At 38.1% G+C, this 25714-nt stretch overlaps 1 protein-coding gene across 1 annotated transcript in view; it reads left to right on the top strand.

Annotated features, from left to right (window-relative positions):
• Window positions 1–25686, top strand: part of LOC140156769 (ventricular zone-expressed PH domain-containing protein homolog 1-like) — a 55247-nt gene extending 29561 nt beyond the window's left edge. Inside the window, 11 exon segments of the mRNA XM_072179730.1 lie at window positions 6522–6685; window positions 9830–10039; window positions 11692–11906; window positions 13057–13170; window positions 15734–15953; window positions 15955–16402; window positions 17425–17567; window positions 18611–18745; window positions 19817–19931; window positions 24198–24346; window positions 25338–25686. Coding sequence (XP_072035831.1) covers window positions 6522–6685; window positions 9830–10039; window positions 11692–11906; window positions 13057–13170; window positions 15734–15953; window positions 15955–16402; window positions 17425–17567; window positions 18611–18745; window positions 19817–19931; window positions 24198–24346; window positions 25338–25553 — 2129 coding nt within the window. The 3' untranslated portion in view covers window positions 25554–25686.
• Window positions 25687–25714: the final 28 nt, after the last annotated feature.

The raw sequence follows: 25714 nt of genomic DNA, 5'->3' as shown, positions 1-25714 counted from the left end.
TACACTGGATACAGGATAGAGTTGTTGTAAAAACACATGGCAGCTTTTAAAATGGAGGGTGCATTTTTCATCCTTCATCTGATGAGGCTCTACTTATTGAATATACATCATCTTTGTTGTATAGGCCAAACCTGGATACTGTGAATCTTGATTAATTGGCAGTGGAGTTCATTATGTAGGGTGTTTGCAATTTGTTTGTTTAAACTGTCAGTGCTTATGGAAATGTGTTGTGAAACGTGATGTCAGCATCGTCCAAATATATCACTGGTCAATGGAAAGTGACAGTGGTCAGTACAGTGCGCATATGGGAAGGTGAGGACAGGTTTACATTGGGCTTAGCAGGTTTATTAACTTGCTGTCCATGTAGATCTACATCAATCCTGTCAACCCTGAATAGCTTGAGAACTAGTTACTTGGTTTACCTTTTGGCAAAAGGAAAGGAAAGAAGACAGGAAAAAATAAAGAAAATGAAGAGAAATGTTGTTTTTCCACCCTGGTTTTGAGCCACTGATGGGCCCCTGGTAGGAAAAAGCTTACCTTTCCTCCTCCTTCTTTGCTCTCCTAGTGCTACAATTCTTGGAAGTGCTGGGCCAATAGCATGCCATACTGGTACTTTTTCCAAACAATTGGACACATCTGTCAAATGGCTTAGTGCATCTAAAAAGTTTTATTGGGTTTAACTTGAATGTGGGTTTGCTACACCTATGGTCCAACAAATTGTGTTACCACAACGCTATTGCTAAATATGTGATAGACAGAAGAAGAGAATGGTATACCCAATGAGGCAACAATTATTTCGGCCTGTGGGCAAAGTAGGGCAAAGTCTGAACTCAATTACTGTGGCCAATACCTCAAAACTTACGACTAATTTTGCTAAGGCAAAATCCATTTCTCCTTTTAACCTTGAAAGTTCAAAGTTACATGCAAAATTATACAGTTAAACTAAAGTTCTATACTGTGGAACAATGAAACCATGCCTGATTTGAGTATAACAATGTGTATTATGTTTATAAAATTGTTCCTGGTTAAAGCACATCAGAATGTGTTGCTCACTGACTGTCCAACTTGCAGTGCTTGCATTTACCAGGTCAGTGACGCTGAATGTCTAGCCTATAGAGATATAATGAGCACCAAAAGAAATTACCTCCATCCTACAATCCAGACTTTGAAGGTGCATTAATTGTCTATGAGGTGATTATGACTCCTCATTTCTGAGATAATGCTAAAGTAGGAATGAATAAAAACTGCACATATAGGACCTGGTTATTGTTGTTGGTTTGTTAAACATTTCTCTAATCATGTTAATAGTTTTGCGCTGTGAAAGATGAGCTAATGTGGCTGCTCTCAACTGGGTCCTGATCTGTCAGAATAGCATTTCATAAACAAGTTCATAAACTGGTTACAACATTTGAATACATGTCAAGAGCTTTTGACACAACGAATGAACATCTCAAAATGTTTGTGAATGACAGGATCTAGCAAAACAAAAAAATACTAGGCAGAACCCAATATAAAAAAAAGTGCTTAAAAAAGGGAAGCGCTACATACTAAGCAAACAAAAAAAGTAACAACTAAAATATTTTGTAGATTTCCTTTTACAAATTAAGCGTAATGCTAACCGTCCAGTGCGTAACATTTTCCACAAGGTCCTAACAATGCACACACGTGACGTTGCGCGTGTATATGCGATGTTTAACCCATAAAGTGAACCATGCAACAAAATATAAAAGGGAAAATAGACCAACAGACAGATGTAAAAGGAATTGAATGAAGCAAGCCGGAAGCTAATCCTGTATTGCCAGAAGATTAGAAGCCATCAAATTCTCATGTATTCTTTCCTCTGTTTTCAGCAATGTAAGAACAATCATAATTCAAGGACTGTGTTACCAATTTCAAAAGAAGTTTTACCATATGGCACCCCTTACAAAAATGTTTTTTTGTTTTACGATTAAATCATCTTGATCATGTCACAGGTTTTGAAATGTGTTTGAATGTTTTTGCATGAGATCCATTTGTATACTACAGTTCTATAGCCTGTAGAATGACGACGGCTTAACATCACATAGCACCCATTGCTTAATTGATGAGTAAGCTCTCAAAGGATGTGAAAGACTGCTCTTTCATAGCCTTTACAAAATACGTAACATAACTCACGGCTTTTTGATGTAAAGCTTTTAAATTTAAATATGACAGGTGATTAGATCGCTTAGCAACAGAACGGGAATCCTCCGAGCGAGAAACTCATCTAATATCCCTTTTTTTTGCGCTTTTGTGCTATTGTTAACTGGTAAATGAATACATTAGTTGTGAAAAAAAACATCTGTCAAAGTTATGATGAAATATCATGCTTCATGTGTGCATCGTTTCATGACTCTATGATCCATGCGATTTAATATATGAGACCGCATCATGATAGGAATTATGTGATGACTGAGGGTTAGCAGTAGTGTGAGGAGAGTGTACTAGAGATTGGCAATTTATTCATGTGTGGTGAATATGAGATTGAAATGTTGTGACTGCATGTGCACATGTGATGTTTATAAAATGTGTTTTAGATGGTTTAGGGGTATTTTTTCTTATTGGAAAGATGGTTCATGAGTTCAATATGATGTTAAAGAAATATCAGGAATTAATGTGGTGATGCATTTTAGTATTTTCACCTGTGACTAAGTTGGTAGCAATTTAAGTTCTGATTAAAAAATGTCTTTGATTTTCAATTAAAATAAAAGATATCTTGGTCTAGATTATTCATCCAGTAGTTCAAAACATTATTTTGTAAATTAAATCTAATACTGGAACTAAAGTTTGCAACTCACTTTGCTACTTTGCGTCCGAAAACATCGGACTTCGTCAGGCATCTGACGTCACAACATCATTAATCAGATGCCTGACAAAGTCCGATGTTTTCGGACGCAATGTAGCAAAATGAGTTGCAAATTTTAGTTCCAGTATTAGATTTAATTTACAAAATAATAAAATAACAGATGTTTTTAACACTTTGTCTGTTATTTGGTGTTTCTGGTGTTTGAGGCCAGGACTACTAGCATTTCACTTCAAAATCTCTAAATACTCCCATCTACGTCTACTACCCCTTGATCTATCCTCTTGATCATATCCTCCTCCTCCTCCTTCTCCTCCTCCTCCTCCTCCTCCTCCTCCTCCTCCTCCACCGCCTCCTCCTCTTCATCTGCCTCCTCCTCCTCCTCTTCCTCTTCATCTTCCTCCTTTTCCTCCTCCTCCTCCTCTTCCTCTTCCTCCTCCTGCTGCTGCTCCTCCTCCTCCTTTACATCCATCTGCTTGCTGAAATTGACACTTGAAAATATGTGCTGTGTATATGAATAAAACATTTACATGTTGCCCGTATTACTTAGGTTCAAATGCTTCTTTTGTTTGGTGTGGTGTTTATTTATTTTCAGATCATAGGGTTTATGTATTTGTTTGTTTAGGAAATAAAACTGTTTAATTGTGTTCATTATCATTGTACAATCAACCATATGATCATTCATGAGATCCAATATTGAAGCATGAATGGTTGGATAAAATTTCATGCCTCAAAATCAGCTTCTTTCCCTCAAAGTATACTTGTTCTATAACGGATGCTGATATCTATACATGTGTGTTGATATTCACAGTATTCATTTCATGCTTATGTGAACAACATTACAGAGCAGAAAAAATATTTATTTATATGTCTGTAGTCTCCATGATTGGTACATAAACAGACTGGCTACTTGAAGAAAGGCAGTTGGGATTTGTTGTTGTGTTTACTTCCTTATGCAAGCAGGATTGCGTTTGATTGGGGAAAAACTTATACGGTATCATCTAGATGTTGGATGAGAGAGAAAGGCTAACTGTAAAACTAGTAATTTTTACTTAAAAAATGTAATTTTTTGTGCTTTGCTATTTTGTCAGTTATTAATATCATGATTTTGACTTTTATTACACAGACCTATGCACAAAAGGTATATATTAGCAGGTTTTATTTTATTTTTGCTGCAACTTCTTTGAGCGTGTAAGGTGCACAAATAAATGTAATGTGAAATTTATCATGTACAAACTTCAACAATATATTATAAAAATATTATAAAATGAACCATTTCAGTATTGACACATTTGATATTGGAAATACACCACGTTTTGAATTCAACAGCAAATTTATTATATGACCCTATAAATTTGCTTTGAATGATGTTGTTTACTTGGATAAATAAGTGGGCCTTCTTACTTGGCTCTAGCTCTCTGTATTGGGTTTCAAATCAATCCAGCGACTGGATCAGTTCCTGTTTGCACAAATTTAAACAGATCATTTGATCTGACTTGCCTCCTTTAATACATATGATCAACTAGGTGAACCTGTGTATGCATTATTACAATCTATATCAACCCTATCTGCGAGTACACGGTTCAATGACATCAATGAAAGTGTATGAATTCACAAATTGACCTGGTGTATTATAGGTGTTAGTACTGAACCCTATGAAAGTAAAGGTTATGTTAATAAATGTAGGTCGCTGAATTGTGACATGAGAGATGAGGCTGTGTAAGCCTAGGATAGCCAAATTGGTAAGCTGACACTAACATGGTCATTAGGTGTAGTGTTGGAGTCCCCAAGAACAGTGTTAGTAGCAGTCAGTAATCTGGGAATACTTGTAGATATGGCTAATGGAATCAAATGGGTGTCTGTCTCTGTGTTGCCAGAACTATATGCATTATTTATGCTCCCAATTTGGGCTATGTAGCTACGTGTAGTCATGAACTCATGAACAAATATTTTGCATTTAAATAAGACAGGCAGCAACCTGAATCCAGATCTACTCCCCTAAATCTTTACCATGCAATGAATACGGAATAAAATGCACATTTTCAGGGGACTAGACCAGGATGAAGGTTATTACCCAAGTGGGGATCTCTAGTGTACATGTATCCAGGGGGGGGGGGACTCAAATTTGATTTTGGTAGGGACGTGCCGCTGAGAATTTGAAAGTGGACCCATAAATATACTAATTTTTCAAGAAATTTGGACCCATTGATATACCAAAAGTCAATTTTTTGGAAAATATCGAAATTTTGGCTAGATTAATGCAAAATTGGGCTATTTTTCGAAAAAATTGAAAAATTTTTGAAAAAAGGACCCATTCATATACCGAAATTGGCTTAGAAAAAGGGGTCATTGATATACCAAAAGGCCGAAAATGCCACCCATATTAGCGGCACGTCCCCGTATGGTCATTTGTACTAAGTACCCCCCTGGGACATGTATGTTGAGGTTTGAACATACATTAAAAAAAACACCCCTGCAGTAGATTTTGGGGGGACTGACTAAACTAATTTCCCCCTGGGAGTCAGAAATTTGTTTTTTCTGGTAGGCTATATATTCACATTTCACCTAGAATTATTTTCCTAAGCCTTATTTCGTTGGCAGAATACAAAACTATTGTAGCAATTGCTTTTAGTTTTATATTTTTCTGTACTTAACCTGCATGGCCTTTAAAAATGTTTGTATCCTAATTTTTTGTTCATATGCATGCTCATAAGGCTTGTGACCCCCTCACACATAATACCAAGGAGGGGCATCAACATGAAGCCCATTTGTATTAACACATGCCACATATTTGAGAATTCGAATTTGTTTTTATGGTTTAAAACATACCAACTTTGGGAGCTCTTTATGCATCGGACATTGTTGTCAGCGACACATGCAGGCAACTCTGTCATGTCTATGTATAGACTGAGCCTGTTGGAGACAGGAAGGCACTGATATGATTTTCATTGGAGAAGTGTTTTGTTTTTGAAAATGAATAATGCATGTCACAGAAAGTGGTCCAAAGGTAAGGCAAAGGTAAGGCCTACCGTACTAACGTGGAAAGATGAGGACCATAGGCGTAGATCGGGGGGATTTTGCCAGGGGGGATGGTCCATTCAATCATCCCCCAATGTTGACGCCTGTATGCGGGTTTCTGACCAAATTAACCTCATAATATGGCCATTTTAGCCCCAAAAGTGCCAATTTGTGCACGCTTAGCACAAATTTATTCCCCTTTTGCACCATATTTCATCATTTAGCTTCAATATGGCAACATTTTTCGTGCATTGGTACCATAAACTTATTTGGTCACCCAAAGATGCTACATTCACAATACTTCCAAGAAATTTTTTCCAACCCCATCCCTCCAATGTCAAAAAGAAATCTGTGCCACTGATGTGGACAGTGGGGGATCATGGGGGAAATGATTATGCCCCCACAGTCAGAACTCTTGCCCCCCCAGTTTCCTCCCAGTAAAAACCCAAAATTATGAACAGTTCCATTTTTTGCAGCAATTTTGACCAAAATTTGTTGATCCCCCCAATCAACTTCAAGACATGATGACCATGTTTACCCACAAACGAAGTTGACTTCAGGCTCTTTGTAAACAGGGTCATAGATTAAAAATCAAAGGTGTGATATTTTGTCAGTGTTGCTGTTTTTTAAAATCTTATTTGCTAACCCTAGAATATTTTTGTTTTGGTTTGTTGTGCATTAGGTAACCGCTCTCTGACAAGAATCCTGCCACAGATATACTCTGAGAAACCAGAAGAGATAAATGCCTATGTGTCACATCTACTGGCTATATTACCACTATGTGATGAAACAGACCAAACCTACTTAATACAACTCACTAGCCAAGTTGCCAAACATAGTCCCAAGGTAAGTCAAATGAATAGAGATGAAGAAGTGTATGATCTGATTATTGATACAATTTGCTGCTGCAGATTGGAGTCAAATACAATATATTACTACAACTCACTAGCCAAGTTGCCAAACATAGTCCCAAGGTAAGCCAAATGAATAGAGATGAAGAAGTGTATGATCTGATTGAAGGATTACAATCTACTGCTTGGAGTCATATATGTTATACCAAGGCAAGCACCTACTTAATACAACTCACTAGCCAAACATAGTCCTAAGGTGAGTCAAATGAACAGAGATGAAGAAGCATATGATCTGAGCAATGAGTACAATCTAGTGCTGCAGATTAGAGTCAAATATGATGCCAAGACAGCCGCCTACTACAACTCACTGGCCAATTGCCAAACATAGTCCTAAGAAGAGTTAAAACAACAGAGAAGAAGAAGCTTATGAACTGAGCAATGAATACAATCTAGTGCTGCAGATTGGAGTCATGTGTAATATCAAGACAACCACATAAACTCCCTAGCCAACTTGCCAAACATAGTCCTAAGGTGAGTCAAATGAACAGAGATAGAAAAGTTTATGATCTAAGCAAGAAGTATGATCCGCTGCTGTAGATATGAGTTACATATAATGAATGCTAAGCAATTGACAGCAATTACTTACTTTAAGGTTAGGGTTAGGATTAAACTGAGGTTAGGGTGAGGGAAATGTTAGGGTTAGCGTAGGGATGGATGAAAGTTCAACTTGTCAAAATAGTTGAACTTAAAAATCAATCAGCAATAGCCCTACAGATTGTGGCCATTCAATATCGCCAGTGATGGCTGAGATTATTTTATTTATACATCCTAGTAAATAAACTCCAATCATGTGTTGAGGACATCTAATTTATACATGTAGATCATAGGGAAGCAAGGAACATTTTAAAAGCATTTAGTATCAATATGAATGAAATATTTATTTATATTATAGCAATAAAAAATTCCATCCAAAAGCCTAAAAATCGCTTTCCATTAAAAGGCTAAGGGGGAAATTTTCCCTGAGGGCCATAACCTACATCCATATTTTAATAAGCGTATAATCCCCCGTACTCTTGAAATCCAAAGGAGCATCCTTTAGTTCAAACATTTTGGTTCTTATCAATGCTAACCTTCCTTAGGGATATGCAAATCATTGAAATGTCAGTATTGGGAGAGTTTTTAACATTGTTTTAGTTTGATTATGAAGATTATCATTTTTAGATTGTTTTAGTTCATTACTCCTTGGTATCCAGTCATGCAGTACATCCTTATATTTCCATAGAGGGTGTGTTCTATCATTGCAGGACATACATGAGTACTTAGCTAAACAATCTCAGGAGAATAATAATGGCAATTATTGATGCCAATATTATACCTGGCATTAAAAAGCCTGCCTAATTGGGCTGCTGTAAAAGTAGAAATTTTCATGCTACTTTTATTTTCGCAAACTATCTTGAAAATAGCACCACACAAATATATATGCAGTGCCAGAAGTGCGTAAGTGCAATAGCTGCCCTATGAACATTTGGCAATTTAAGCACAGTATATTGTACTCATCTACACATGGCAGCTACACATGGTATAATTTGGTTCACTTCAAGTTCGGTAGTGACGTCAATGCTTTTTTCGCGATTGCGCCGCAAGGGTGCCGACAAATCGCTCTTGTGCGTGTGAGTGTACATTTTGCGTGATTAACTTGACGCGCACGATTCACTGCTTAGGCCAACGAAATACGCACACACATCACTACCAAACTTGAGGTGAACCAAATTTTAGCTATTGCACTTACCCCCTTCTGAAACTTAGCAATCGAAATATATTCATTATGTTTGTATGATCATGGGAATCACAAATTTAAAAACTAGTGAAACATTTCAAAATTATTGGCAAGGCTTAAAAAATTATTCACAGAAAAATGTCCACTTTTACAGTACTTGAAATGGAACCTGCCTGTCGAATTCTTCGCTGACTTGGCAACAATTGGGCTATTTTGTTTATCATTGGGCCTCAACAGTGCATAATTAGGGTAACTTATTGGGAATCAGTGAAAGGGAAGACAATCTTCTTGGCAACACAGCTTGCAAATCAGTTGAAGAGCGTGAAATGAATTATGCATATTTTAAATCACGTCATTTTGTGTTTCCTCGAAAGAAACTGTAAATGCTAGAATATATGTAGACATAGTTGACGACCATTTGAAACCAAAACCAGGAGTAGATGAAATGCACACAATTTACTTTATCCCATAATGTTCAAGTTACAAACTATGTATTATAGTAATTAAAAGGTTCCATTTTGAGCATATGTAATGTTTGCTTTGAGCACATGAAATGTTTGTTGTAAGCAATTTGATTACCTAGTTTGGGATTCAGCCAGTTCCAAAATATGACTGCAGTCATGTACTTTGCTATGTAAAACAATCATAATTATATTTTGTCTACAGTGCATGCCCGTAGCTTTCATTGGTTCGTATTTAATGAATGTTTCTATTGTTTTAATTATTCCAGTAATTAAAATAAGTTGTTTGCAGGCACCATCAGTGATCCCAGTGAAAATGTAACAAAAAAAAAAAAGGATTTGTATTAATAGCTAATAGAAACAAAGGATAAGTCAATAAGATTGTCATTTGGTGTTTTTTCATATGAAAAAATTAGCAAAAAGGAAGAAAGCAATTAATAGAGATGAAACTCTGTTCAATTACATATAGCTACAAGCTCCCCAAACGGCCAAACTTGCCAAACATTGATCAAAATGTGACATTGTTAGGTTGTTTTTGGTCATATCAGAACCGGGACTCCCTATACCGCCACGTACAATCGCGCCATCAGCTATGGGGAGAAAATTGGGGGTATTTGGGTCCTTGCCGACGGTTTGCGGAGACAAAACGAAAAAAATTCTGCGTCTCATCTGAAGCGTCTTGGTACTCGCGTGCAGGTTGCATCAAGTGCGTCTCTCAAATGCGCCCTTCATCCCTGTCGCACTTGCATGACAACGAATGCCTCTCGTGCATTCCGAGGTAAACCGAATACCCCAATTTTTGCTCCATGCCTGTATCAAGATGGCGGTCAAGTCCCGATTCTCTGTCTTTAATTCTGTGAGTTTATGTCAATTATTGTTCTTATTCTTTCATTTATTCCAGTTATTAATTGAACACATCCCTTTGCTGATCTGCAATTTGACCAACTCAAATACCTCGCAAACAGTACTAACAGCGCTGACAGAAATCGCTGCCGTAGATGCCGCTCCCTTCACAAGGTTTCTAGGGGATTTAACAGCTATAATAGACCGGCAACCTGCACTACTCAGCATGGCGGTCAAAATATTTGGTGCTGTGGGGAGATTAAACCAGGTAAGAAAGAGTAACAACTTGTGTTTATGGCATTTATATGTTTTACACACCGTTTTACATATTAGTTTCTGTAAATTCTCAAACTATTGCAGCCCCAATTAAAGCCATATAATGTGTGATTTACTCCACAGTGATGCCCTCAATTTTTCCTTGAATTTCTACCTTTTGCATTGATTGTAATGCCAAGTGGTGTACTAAAATACCATGTGAAAGACTAAGCCTGAAATCCTTTAATTACAGTAAAATTTAAGTTTTTATATTAAATCCGAAGATCTCTGGTTTTATTCAGAGTTCACCAATCGAGAACTTGCTAGTACATCTTGTGAATGTCAGCTCATGTGTACATATGTATCATTGAATCATTGAGGTATAAATTGTGTGCATATCGCTATTCGTCGCACATCTTATATATACGTCCCAGCTGTGTGATGCTCCATGCAATAATACATGATGTAATACAATCGGCAAGCTAATACACGCATTGTAGGCGCTGGAATGAAATAGCAATATTCTTTGTTTTACGTCATTTGTTTTGCTCAAAATCAAAAGGGGTCAATGTGATCAGTGAAAACTAACATTTAAGGTTAGCAACTATTTTAAACTGTTGCGATTTGGTATTTCACAGCATCTTGCGAATGGTAGTGAGCTTTGGCAAAACTTGCATTGATCATTTCGTAGCGACTGTGTAGAAGAATTCAAATATCACAGGTATACCCTTGTAGGTCCTGTGGTTCTTGAGTTATGTTGTAAAGAGGACTGAAACAACAAAACTTTTGTAAAACGTACATAAATTATTCCCAACAATAAATTAAGCAAGTTTTTAAAGTATATGATTTGTATAATGAACGTTTGCAAAACATCAAAGTGTTATTTGTCAATAATATATTGATTTTGATAATTAAAATCAATTTTTTTCCGGCTGCTTCGACCAACAATAGCTCGTGTAGCCTTAAACAGGGATCTATTCTTTATGCAAATCACTCATTGCTTTAATTCGGAAACTTTTTAGCATCTATTTAAAAATTTAAGATATCATCATCATCATCATAAAAAAAAAAAAAAAACTAAATGTAAATAGACTCTACATATTTCATAGCAGAGTAATACTAATTTGAGTTCATACATCAAAATCTATTCAATGTGGGTCAACTTTTTTAAGCTAATTCCACAATAATGTAATGCACCTGTAATGCATTTTAGTATGAAGGAAGGCTTTCGAAGTTGTAAAGCATCAGCTTTATCTCAAAATCAATATTAGTTACATACCACTCACTTGGCTTCATCACATCACATTATGCTAAGCATAGGGAAAATGCGTGATTTTTGAGAGTAAAATGCTCGGCCCTGTTTTTGAAAATGTGTGTTTGGCGCAATTTGCACTTTTTTTTAAAATTTTTACCAAAATGTGTTGCAGATCATTATGGATTCTTTGATTTTAGTGAAAACTTTTGGTTTTTGGAAAATGAGTACTTGAAAAAATGATAATTTTGGGAAAATCTTAAAATTCATGGTCGGACCTGAAGTGCGCAATTATACCAAAAATTTGTTGGTGTTTTTTGCGCATCACGTATTTTCCCCGTCCTTACATTATGTTCAATCCAGACATGTGATTCCATCGATGCTCATTTCATGATGTACTCTATTTACAACAGGAGACTGGGCGAGCCTGCATGGCATACATGGTAGACCAGCTTCCTATGGTAGATCAGACTGCATTGCCAGCTATTCTGATTGAAATCAAAAGCATCTCGGACCAACATGAGGGTCTACTTGGAACCCACATAGCTCAGATAAGCTTACAGGCAGACAGCTCATCTACAGCAGCAAGAATGATTATACAACAATTACAAGACGATATGATGAATAGGTAAGCTTATTATTATTATGAAAATCGGAAATTAAAGAAAAAGTTGATGTCTGACGTCCCTTTAAGTCAAAATCTCTGCGGCCTGTATTTGTGTTTAGCATAGCATAACCATAATCAAATTAAGTATTTCTTGGTCAAACTGAAAGATGCATGTTGCGTCCATGTAGTGTACTTAGGGCTCATATTGAAATTCCCTTACACAGGAAGGTGTGCGCCATCCTGCAGCTTTCCTGTGCTAGCCTTCTTTTGTGAAAATCCTGGGCAGGGTGTATCACTGATGCATATAATCCATCCGTTTTATGACGAGCTTTCCTGAGGCGCGCGCTTAGCGAGGGGAATCCTGCCTTCTTTCTGTGTGAAAACGTGGTAGGGTATTTCAATATGAGCCCTTAAGCATTTACGCAGTGTAAGGCGTGTGTATACTTTCTTCTGTACCGCGCTATGTGCGTGTGTGTTTATCGCGGAGCCACTAGCGTTCACAGTGTTCCAGTTTGGCCAAGAAATACTTAATTTGATTATAGTATGGCACGCTATGGTAACAAATCATGTACCATGCTGAGTTTGATGGGGACTTAAGATGTGAACTAGTTCTTATATTTTTGCTTTTGATTATTATGCACTTCTAGCTAGGATTAAATAGCCATTTACAGAGAGGTTAGAAAAATTAGGATATTGAATGTGTCTATTATTTCACTTTCCATCCATTATTAAGGTTAAGTTTTCTGTGCTACATGTATATGGTTCTCAATGTAGACTAGCGAGATGGAAATGGCACTCTGCATAGTGCTGCGCATGAAAAACTTACTTGCTTCAAACTTTCGAATTACATAGAATATTAATTTTCCTTGGATGCATTTACATTGCTCTTGTATTTCCACTTTTTAGTGCCATTTTTGCAAGAAAATACACAAATTGGTGCTATTGTTTGTCATGTTTTAAATTGGTTAAAACTGGGAATTATTTGTTGCTCAAGAAATGAGACAAATTTATGCGAAACGTTGAAGCTTCTGCACTTGCCCTCTATGGCTTGTGCATTAGACGCATCAACATCTCAGTACATATTATGCATAATTTAGAGTTGTCTTGTGGCAGTTTTTAACCTTTTAAAACAAACTATGTACGGCTATTTTAAATTGAAAAAACCCTACAGACAACAGAGAGGCCTACTCAGGGCTCACATAACTGAGATAAGCATACAGCCTGATAGCACATCAACAGTAGCTAGCATGGTAATACAGAGATTACAAGATGACATGAGGAATAGGTAAGCTTTGAAAAAGAAAATATCAAGCAAACTATTACATTCAAACAGGCAATAACTTGCATGTTACAAGAACATATGAAAGATATATACTAACTACCTCACAAAGGGCCAAACCCCCTTGAGGTGACAGGGAAAGGCAACACATAGTGCATCATTCATTCATTTCATTCGGCTGCGAAGCCGGCGACTACAAAGTTTCTCCATGTACTACGATTTGAGGTTGTCAGTAAGTTGTCAAAGTCCCCCAACAGTTTTTGCACATAAGAGAAGTAGGATATTCTTTGCCTTCCAGGACTTCTTCTACATAGCGCATCTCCAAACAAACCACTCCTATACCATTTTTCACCCTGATGTGGCATTGATATCAGTGCTCATTTCATTGGTCGCAGCTTCAAATCACTATTGTTCGCTCAAAATGCTTAAAGATGCCACATAGATGCACATGTGAAACAGCTACCTCAATGTGTTGATGTCACCACATCGGTGAAAAATTATATTGGATGTTATGATTCGGGATCACAACAAAAGCTGGCATGTACATTGTACAAGTTTTGTTAAGTCTGTGCAAGTCAAAGCTGAAGTTCAAAACAAAGAAAAGGATAGCTTTGTGTTGCTGGTCTCCACCCATGAGAGAACTGAAAGCTCTCCTGAACATCACAAAGTGAGGTGTCCAGGGTATACAACCTTTAGAAAGGGATTGGCAACACATTATGCACCACAAACAAACCACTTCTAGGGTATTATACATGTAGTTATAAACATTGATCCATTTGAAGGCTAATCTTTTATTTTGCAGCAATGTTTTAATGCTGGAAATAAGATTTTCAGTGTTACTCAAGTTATAATTTCTTCACACAGTGTGAGAATCAGTTGTGATTCTTGCAAAGGAATTTGGGGAATCATTTGATTCTAGCAAATTTCTATCGTGTTCACTTTGAAAAGTTACAATAATAAATTTTAATTAGATTTGTAGATGTGTGCTGAAAATAATAATCCTTTTACTACATCCTTATTCCCATGGATATCACACTGGCAGCAAAAAACCGAATTTGTTAGCCTGCTACGCTTTTTGCTTAAGTAATTTTTTGTAATTTTGAGAACAAAGTCCGAATAATCCGAAATAATTAGGGTGATTACGTAACTGATAGGGCCGGTGTCGGCACTGTTTTTTGATGTCGACATATTTCGTATCTTGACGTCGACAGAGTGTCGACATACATTTGGGTTCCGAAAAAATACCATGACTTCATGATTTTAGGAATATTTAAAAAATTTTAACCTAAAAATATCTAGAAACACAGTCGGCAATTTCAGCAAATTTCCAAGATGGCCGTCTTCATAGTGAGCATGTAGCGATGAAGTGTACAATTTACAAAGGAAAACAAGGCATAATACTGCCAAAAGTATGCCCCCTGAAGGCAAATAACATGAAAAATTGGCGAAATAGTAGGTAAAAGATAAGGTTTGGCATTGCATTTTGTTGAAAATACATTGGAAATGGCCAATATTTTGAGTGAAAATGAGCTTGCCTGATAAAGTTTTACTGGGCCATTGCCTTAGCACTATGTCGCCATGGACAAAGTTCTGTCGATATGTTGACATAATTCACTTTGACACCGGCATGCTTGAATCACATTCTGTTCTTTGTTCTCAAAATTACAAAAAATGACTTAGGCAATTAGTATAGCAGGCTGACGAATTGCTATTGATGAAATGCTGGAAGTGATTGTGATGCTACTAGCATTTCAATTGTGGCTAGCAGTGTCACTAAGAATAGTTACTTTGAAGTCAGCTGTTTATGCAGTGTCACTTCTTTTGCTTGCAGGAAAAACAATTACCGTGCTGCCCGCATTATCTTTCAAGTTCCACACCGTCATTCATCTTCACTTCTTTTAAATTCATTACACTGGCTTCCAATAGACAAGAGAATTTGCTTCAAAGTGCAACTTTACATTTACAAGACATTGAACGATCTGGCACCACCCTACCTCTCTTATTGTCTGACCATCCGTGTTCCAACTAGGGAAGGCCTTCGTTCAAATCAAGCTCTTACGCGCCTTATCATTCCTAAGACCAACAGACTGATAGGCGATGGATCGTTCAGTGTCTTTGGACCCAGAATCTGGAACAATCTTCCTTCATCCATTAGGTCATCTCTCATAGTTACTACTTTCAAACGTAGTCTGAAAACCCATCTTTTTAACCATTGCTGATGTTGTTTCTTTTGCATATTTGTGAAGAAGTTTTCTGTAAAGTGCAATGATCATTTCTTTGAAATTGCGCTATAGATATAAATGCCGTTGTATGTATATGTATGATTGATCAAAAGTTGCTAGCATGGCTAGCATCAAATCGCAACAATAATGCCACTTTGGAACTACTTGGAAGGATGTATGCATTATTCAGTATTCTTGTTAAAAACATGCTATGCAGAATTATACACAATTCTATTCCAAAATTGGTTGTGACATTTGAGGCTTTAATGACATTGCATTTGCAAGTGTTCTCAAACCAAAGTAAATGGATAAATTGTAATAAATCAATTGTTTTCATTTCTCAACAGAAAACATCAGCAGCTCAAATCATCGTCATCACATGATATTGTGAAAGCGCCCTCTCCAACAGTCATGAAGAAATCCAGCACCATGGAATTGGACAGATCCATAACAGATATGGTAGGAAGAAGGCAGCATTATCGGAAACAAACTAAAGCCTCCCACAGAGGGAGCGCAGAAATATTGGGCAGCTCTCAGACCGCATCAACTCCCTCCCTCCAAGGACGTCTTCAGTCCTGAAGGGAAGAGTATAACCTCTTCCCAGCAGAGTGTGATTGGTAGAATGGACATGATGAGTACGGCTGAGAGTAGAACTAGTTTACAGACGTCAGGTTCGAACCTGACACCACCGAAAGGGAGAGTGATCAGACCGGTTGCGTCTCCTACATCGCCGTCAAGATCATGGGACATGCAAAAAAGAATAGGCCACAAGGAAACAAGTGCAAGAATTGGATCATATAGTCACATTGAGTCGTCATCGTCACGGCAGCCATCCCATAATGGTAGTAGTTTGCGATTACCGGCAGCTGAGGGTAGTATGGCAGCATCATTGCCAGTAGGGGGTGGACGTGATAGTAGTTTGCAACAGTACTTGTCTAAACGACAGAAAGAAATTAGTAGTTACATGGACTCAATAAGGTCACAGATACCCATACCTGAAGAATTCACAGTTCACGGTGAGTTACTGTTCAAATTCAAATAAGGATTAAATTAATTTTCACCAACGCTTTCCTATTTCTCTGTACAGAAACACACCATTGTTAAATGGTGACCAACCTACACTTGCAAATACGCATATATCTGAATTGAAACTTGTGAATGGCTTCACAACAAGTTCCAATTGTGGTATACTTTGTTCATCTTACAAATGGCAAGACTCGTAACCACAGCCTACTACAGACCATTTGCAACCAGTCAAAGTCCCTGTGCATTGTATGCTGTAAATTCATGCATATTCATGAGGGCCGTTTGTTCCATTGTGGTGTGTCTAACAATCATGCCAGCGTTGCATGCCTTCATGTATACGCGATGGAGTTTTGCATGTCTTTGTGTTTACACATGAAAGACCGTAAAAATATGCAGTATTTGCTTAGCAGTTTTGCCTGTCACATTTCATGGAACAATCGGCCCTCATTATCGGGTGATGCTGAGACTTTGACTGTTTGGAGTTGGTCTATTATCTCTGTCGTCCATGCTTGTAATATTGTGGATTGATATAGAATGGTGCGCATTCAATTAGGCACATCACCTATGCTAGCACTGATTTGTGTAATACGTGACTGGCACATGCTTATGTGAATTTACGGGAGAGTAAAGTTGGGACTTCATTGATGCAACAAAAGTTGAATAACAAAGTATAGCACCTTGCTATTTGTATACCTGTAATTACGCCAAGAAAAAAATAACATTGGTATAACTGAACCTACCCTAATTTTTGGTTGGAAAACAATATTAATTATTCAGGATCGCAAAAAGCATTCAAATGTTCATTTTCAGGTTTATTGTCAAAACTAATTGCAAAATGCACAAAAAAATCACACAATTTGGATGTTTTTTTGAAAGAAATGAGTAAATAAAATCTCTCAGTCTACTTACCCTATTTGTTTCAGTCTGTTATGCCAGTATACACATTTTCTTAGCCTTAGAAAAACTTTCATCAAACTTTTAACTCTGCCTTTCTCATCCTTTACCTATGCAGAAGCAGCAGGGCATCGGCCAGTAGGGAAGCTGGACTTCTACTGCTCCAAGAGGGCGTCCCACTGCTTATATAGTGACAGACCATACACATTGAAAACCAAAGAGATACAACCATGGATACATCTCAAATTCTTACATCTCCAGGTAAGTGTAGAGCCCAAATAGGGATGTGTATATGGATGTGGATATGGGGGTGTCTGTCAGGGTGTTGTGTGTGTAGGGGTGGTGGTGATGTGACTGTTAAAAAAATGCAATGATTTATAGTGTGCTACGCACAGGCACAACGCCTAGATGTTGATCCACAAGCCTCAGCACACTTTACAGGATGTCTGTGACCACTACGGCCCCACATCATTCCATAAACCATTTAACAACAACTCGGGGACTTTGCTACGTAGAATCCCACACCCTAGACATTCCACAATTGACCTTTGCAGCCAGGATCAGATCCCGAGTTTCATACGAGTTACAACAAGACAATAAGCAGTAAGTTCCTTGTCCAGGGGAATTTCACGCTTACTCCGTTTTTCTATGAGAACGTACTAAACCACCGCCAGGGTTTGAACCTGCAACCTCTCGCACCATAGTTGAACGCCTTATCGATTGAGCTAACTTGACTGCTGTTTTGTATGCGTTTGTTTTCACCTACAAACGTGGAATTTGAGTCCATACTTACGTAGTGAAAAACCACACACTGCAAAACGGGGACGTCCACCGTCGTAAGACAGCGGCAGAGGGTGCCATACAGCATAACTTCGCATATGGGGTAGGGTCCTCTATCGTAGGTGTAATACCAGGTCGACGGTTAGCGGTGAAATATCACAGAAGTCCATGGTTGGATCATGATATGTCTGTGTGTGTGTGGATCCACGGTTTCACAGTTAACAACCACACACACAATACGGGTCCACGGTTGGCAGTGAAAACATTTGGTAGGGGTGTGTGTTTGTATGTTAACAAGAAAATTTGTGTGTTTATGTGGAATTACTTATTGTTGTTATCACATAAACTTGGACAAAAGTGTCATACTGCAAAACATATTTCCTCATCCAATAATGTGTGAGATTTTGTTTATTGTTTAATGTCTCTGTATTATTTATATAATGTTCAGGACACAAGGCCTGCAACAAATTTTTCTGCAGAATAATAATATGTCAACCCATTTGTATTTTGTTTTGTCAATTCAGGCAACTTCTCCCACTCCTGTCTCCTTGGATGACCGAGCAGTACAGAGTCTTCGCAAAAACTGGGAAAGACAGAAGGCAGTGGGAGGGACCATGACTTTCCTCAAACTCATCACACAAAACTTCCCTTCATTAAAAGTGAGTTGCAATTAAATTACTTTACTTATGCTAGATCAGACAATCTAAAGAAAATGCAAGTATGAATGAGTTAACACTAAATGGTCACACACTTAACTCTTAAGTCGCTGATCATGGTGGCTCAAATTATTCCATAAACCATTTCAGGGATACACAGGTCGAGATCATCAGAGCAAGCCAAAATCGACCTTCATAAACCTTCACAGCCAAGATCAGCTCAATGACTTTTGCACAGGTAGATTAGAACAATTAACAGGAATTTCCTGGTCTAGGGAATTTCAAGTTACTTATTTGTTGTTCACAAGAACCAAATTAGACAATGCAGGGTTCAATTACGGATTCAATCATGTTTCACTGTTGTTCATTACCGTTTAACAATGATGCGACCGCGTCGTCTGTGTGGTTTAATTTAACTTAAGCTGCCCGAACGCGAGTTGTTAAATGGTGAAACTTGATTGAATCCCTTTCAACAACGAAAATAAGCTAAAGATCGTTCACATGGTTATTTTATGAAGAATGTTACTTAGTCATTGCCACTCAAGCTTACAAGAAGATCAGTGATTTCTCTGTTGATATCACCAATAAAACTAAAGAATAAAGCGGTAATGTTTATTAGCTGCATGCTACTTCCATTCATCACGCATAAGTTCCAAGCATGACATATTCTATGCTTAACACGTACATGTAACCTTGCGTTCGCGTATACGCTACTGGACTGTGGACTCATCACCGATTAACAACGCTTGGCTCCTGTACAAAGGTATAGGAAGAGTTGTTGAAACTCATATTAACACACTAGAGTCTGGCACCTTATCAACTGAGCTAACTTGACATTATGTGTTACATATTATTTGATTTCACTTGGGGGCTGTTTGTATTGAAGTACAACAACATGGTACATAAAGAAATCAGACCCAGCATATCAGTAGAGGTATTTAACATACCTAATATTAATGCATCTATGTCTCTACTCTCTCATTCTCTTTCCCTCTCTCTGTTTCTCTCTCACTCGCACTCTCTGCCACTCATTATCTATGTCTTGCTATCTCTCTTTGTTTCATTAAACATTAGGTGCAACAAAGTTTAGTCCATCAACTCTTGCGAGCCAGCTGGTATGACATGTTTACATATGATCCACAGATGGGAACATGGACATGTTTTCTCTGCAGTAGCCCTCACAAAATGGGTAAGAACAGTTATCCACTTACACTTTATAATGATGTGACACAATCTGGTCCGATCAAACCAAAGTTGCCAATAATGAAATTTAAAAAAAAAACATTAAAAAAATTAACAAATAAAACATAAATAACTTTACAACCAAGTATGCCAGGAATGTGAAGATTTCAACATACATCAGTAAGTACATACCGTATTTCGTCAATATAAATTACTATTAAAGCTGTTGGGAAAGTTTATGAACTTATTTAGGTGCTACACAGTAAAGAAAAATCATCATTGATTTGAATCTGAAGCTGGGACACCTGTAGGTCTCTAGACATTAATTCTTATAATCAAAATATTTAATTCTCGATAATGAGATCATGTACATTTGTGTGACTTAGCCTAGCAACGGCGGTATTCAAAGACCATGACTGGTCAGTTCTCAAACATGTCACGCTTACGGTCATTGCATTGTATGCTCAACGCAAATACCTGTCCGTACTGAGTGGGCTCGGATGATATTTTGAGTATAGTAGTTTGAATTATTTTGCTTGATGCTGATATCGCTAGTAACATATGATACTGAGCAGCATGTGTTTTTATGAAAACTTTTCATGCAAAGCATTTCCAAAACACCTGCACCTCTGATTCACATGTCAATCAATCAATCACTGACATTTATAGAGCGCCAAAAACCAAAAAAAAGAATTTGCACTAAGGCGCTATAATCTAGGCACAAAAAGCAATGAATAAACAAAGATTATACAATGAAGGTGGATACCCTGTGAAACATAGTACTACTACAACAAAATAATCATTACGAGCAAAAATGTCATTGGTTGTAAGCAATAGTGAAAAGATGATGTTTCAAGAGTTTTTTGAATATATTCAAAGATCCAGCAAGTTTGATGTGATCTGGCAGTTGGTTCCAAATGCGAGGAGCGTGGCATGAAAATGACCGGTCGGCAAAAGTTGTGTGTTGAGTGCGGTTGAACAAATTGAGGTGCAGATGAAGATGTGGAACGGAGCCGTCTGGAACCAGTATGAACTTGCAGCATGGCAGACATGTATTCAGGGGTTTGCTGGCGGATGGACTTGAAAACCAGAACAAGGACTTTAAAGTCAATACGTTGTTTGATGGGAAGCCAATGCAAGTCGATGAGGTCGGAGGTGATGGGATCATATTTACGCTTCCTGGTAATAAGGGCGAGCCGAGGTGCGTTGAATGTTCTGAAGACGTTTTAGCAGAGTGCCAGTTATACCAGTTAGTAAGCAGTTACAATAGTCCAACCGAGATGTAACGAGGGTATGGACAGCGAGTTTAGTGGCCTCGGTGGTGAGCATTTTATGGCTCGACCAATATTGATGAGTTGGTAATTGGCAGCTTTGGAAATATTAGCGACTTGAGCACTCATAGTCATACCGCGGTCAAACATGACCCCAAGGTTTCTGACATGGTTGCGCTGAGCGGGAATGTCAACACCAGTGATTTTCACAGAAGGTAAGTCAAATTTTGCCAGTTGGGCTCTGAAACCACAAACTAGAATCTCAGTTTTGTCTGCGTTAAGCTTTAAGAAATTTGTAGACATCCATTCCTGAACTTCATTAACACACTGTTCAAGTTTGGAGACAGCACATTCAACGCCATGAGCAGATGTTGGGCACACAGATATATAGATTTGTGTATCATCGGCATAGGTATGCAGTTCCATATCATACTTGCGGATTATGGGGCCAATGGGCAGCGTATATATCAGGAACAACAGAGGTCCGACCACGGACCCCTGAGGTACCCCGTAGCGAAGCAACTGAGAGTCGGAAAAGGCCCCATTGATGCAGACACGTTGTGTCCGACCGGACAAGTACGACTTGAACCAGTTCAAGGCAATGCTATCTACCCCGAGAATATCTTGAAGTCTCGCGATTAACAGTTCATGGTCGATGGTATCAAACGCGCTACTTAAGTCCAACAGCAGCAGAATAGTAACGCCCTGTCTTTCCATGGCCCACATGATGTCATTGTGGACCTTTACAAGAGCAGTCTCTGTGCTATGATACTGTTTATAAGCGGATTGCAATGGCTCATGAAGATGATGTTTTGACATGTGCTCATTGAGCTGTTTGGCAACGACACGCTCGAGCGCCTTTGGAGATGAATGTCAGGTTGCTAACTGGGCGGTAGTTTTTAAGAGTGTTATGGTCCAAACTACTTTTCTTGAGCAGTGGGTTAATGATGGCAGCTTTCAAGGAAGCTGGAACAAAACCTTCCATTAATGACATGTTAACAATGGAGGTAATTGCAGGCAGCAGAACATCTAACTGTTGCTTAACCAACCACGAAGGTAGAGGATCCAGAAGACTGGAAGGACAAGGAGACTTTGTGATATAATCTCACTGACATCAGCAACTGACACAGTGTCAAAGTTACTGAAAGACAAATTGCAATTATGCTGACTACTTGAGATACCAGTGACATTAGATTGCATATTGGATCTAACTGTCTCAATCTTGGACATAAAGTAAGTGGCAAACTGGTCAGCCAAGTCACTGGAACAGTCATGATCAGGAAGTTTTGTGGTTTTCTTGTTGTGCAATACCTCACCAATAATGGAGAACATGGTCTTATAGTTATTACCGCACTCAAGAATCTTGTTGTTAAAGAATGTGCACTTTGCATGATAAAGTGCAACATTATACTTGTTACGGAGGGCTTTGAAAATCTCCAAGTCTACAGTCAATCTACTGGAGATCCACTTTCGTTCAGCTTTCCGACGCTCACGTTTAATTGATGCAAGGAGTCTGAGAACCAAGGCTGTTGTATCCGTGGAACGACAGATTTTGTGCGAGCAGGTGCATGCAGATCTAACAGGCTAGAAAGAATGTCGTTGTATTGATTAACTGCATCATTGACATTGGTGGCAGGAGATGTCATTAAAACAGATGATACAATGTCCTCTTTCAATACAGCAGGGTCAATTGACCTGTATTTTCTAGATGTTATTGTCTTCATGGGGATTTTTGGTTTTGCGATTTGTAATGTACAGGCGATGAGAGCGTGATCGGATATTAAGTCGAGAACACATGTGTTTTTGACAAGAATGTCACTTTCACGAGAGATCACAACATCAAGCGTGCGCCCACAACGATGAGTAGGCCCTACAACAAACTGTGTAAGACTAAGACTGTCCATTAAGTCAGCAAATTTCTGTGTGTTATGGTCATCCTCAATATCAAGATGTAGATTCAGGTCACCAACTAGCACCAATTCACCTTGGGAGATGGCATAGTCCTGTAGGAACTGAGAAAATTCCACAAAGAATTTTCCAGCGGTGAACTGATTTTTGGCCGATGGATAAGGACGATAGACTGTGACAAGCGTAAAGCATTTAGATCCACAGGTGAACACAACATCGCAGAATTCAAAGTTCGTATATTGATGGTTCTGATCGCAAGATTTTGATACAACTGTGATGCCCTGTTTGAAGAGGATTGCTATCCCTCCATGTGGATCCCCACTGCCTCTTGGTATATTATAGATTTCATAACCAGGAGGTGTAAGAGAAGATAAGATGAAATCATCAGATTCGTTTCCAGCTAACCATGTCTCGGTAAGAGCAAAGATGTCAATGTCATACTCAACAAGCAAATCAGTGATGATACCTCGAGTTGCTTTACTTTTGACTGACTGGCAATTCAATGAAAACAGTGATAAATCATCAGTAGCATTGGCCTTATACACAGTAGATCTAGTCAATTTCTGTCTATGCTTCAGTCCACCTTTCTTTCCTCTTCTTGTTGGTTTGACTCTTGAAATATCCAGCGCACATAAAGTGTGAAATACTTCCTTGGGTAGAAAATGATGGTGAGTGCCATCATTAAGAGATAAGAGAGTTTCTCTAGAGTAATTCTGTACTTGAGGTGATTGATCCATGATCAATAATTGATTAATTTGTAATGGTCCTTGCCACACAAGGATGATATCTGTGCAAATCCAAAATCCAATACAAATCAACACATGCATAGTGTCTTATGGTGAAATAGTAGTATAGATGAAATACAGTGGTGAAAAATCTAAAATCCAGAATATCACCAAAATGTAGCAATTATCCACAAAAGCTGCATCAATGTATAACCAAAATGTTCTCTGATGATAACTAAAGAAGATGGTAAACAACTTTTGCAGTAAAAGTGCCTAGTGACTGTGTAAAGTTCTCAAAAACACAGAGCTCTGGAGAGAGCAGCCTTACAGCGCTCATCTCATATTTCACATGTCATATTGTTTTTCCAGACTTGCTGTCAGCTGGGGAGCGACCACTTATAGAAGGCCAGCTGAAGGAGAAGAGAGTCAGATGGAAGCTGTTTAAGAGATGGAGGACAAGATACTTCACATTAGCTGGGGAACAATTATTATATGCTAAAACAAAGATAGGAATAGAGGTACGTCAAATGAACATTGATTAGGTCTTGGTATATCAAATTTTACACCCATCTATTAACTACTGATTTCTAGAGTATTAAAAAAGATATTAAATTGGAATCATAAAACTAATCAACTGGACTCACTTTTATTTTGAGAGGCTACAGTATCGCACCTTATCCTCTGGCAACACCACCATGTCACAGGTCAATGACCTTTTGCCGCCAGATCATCAGACGGCCTGAAGATGCACCTAGGATAAGGTGTGATACTGTAGCCTTTCAAATAAAAGTTAGTCCAGTTGATTAGTTTTATGATTCCAATTTAATTTTAAATTTGTGAAGGTTGTCATTCCTGGAGGAATGACAACCTTCACAAATGTATTAAGGAATGACAACCTTCACAAATGTATTAAAAAAGACTTACACACTGATTTACAGTAATTTGCAGCAATTCTATCATCACAAGTCACTTTCAGCGTGCCAAATTATGAACCCTTTATCATCAGGCTATTCTTACCTGTTGCAAGATTTACCAAATAGGTTGTGAACTGGGTTGTAATGTACAGATGGGTACTCAATGTGGAGCGAGTCATGTGTTCCCCTCTGACTATGCTATAGCATTCAGGGTAGTGATTCGGTGTATTGCTTCAGTTGTGGTATACTAGCGGGACACTGGCACGAATGGGAGCGTTCACTAAAACAGGATGAATTTCTGTGCATCATAAAAACTAAAAAAGTTTAGTTGATTATCAGTTAGTATGCATGCGTGAGGAGACATGTCTAGAAAAGACATAAAATTTGTTCATAGACTGGAAGATGGCATATTTTATTCACTGAAAGTACATCCTTAATTCTGTCTTCAATTATTGAAATGGATGCTAGTCAATTACATGTTTAGGCAGCACACACTAGTACATCATTGTAAATACTTTCCCATATGAATGAGTGTATCTTCGTACTCTGTAAATGCTGATCAATCATCTAAAATTTGTCCTGTTTCTTTCTCCAGACCAAATCTCCAATAGAACTAAGCAAAGTACAGAGCGTGAAAACGGTACGGCGGAGAGACCGCAGCATTCCGCGAGCATTTGAGATCTTCACTGATGACAAGACTTACACGTTCAAAGCTAAGGATGGGAAAGCAGAACAGTGGGTACAGTGCTTAACGCTGGCCATGAGACAGGCAAAGACAGATGAAGAAGCATCTAATATAAGCAGTCAATAATGGCGAAAGTGAAACTATAGTTTGTTTGTCAGGATTGCAAGGAATGATTGGACAGATTTGGGTTTAGTAACTTGTTTTTATTTCAGCATTTTTGTACCTAAATTATATGGAATCTGATGTACATATCCATTTCAAGAACCTCTTAAAAACATGAATAGAAC

Source organism: Amphiura filiformis, chromosome 7, assembly GCF_039555335.1.
Source record: "Amphiura filiformis chromosome 7, Afil_fr2py, whole genome shotgun sequence".
Lineage (NCBI taxonomy): Eukaryota > Metazoa > Echinodermata > Ophiuroidea > Amphilepidida > Amphiuridae > Amphiura > Amphiura filiformis.
Note: the sequence above shows the minus strand (reverse complement) of the source record. Positions and strands in the feature narration are given on the sequence as shown.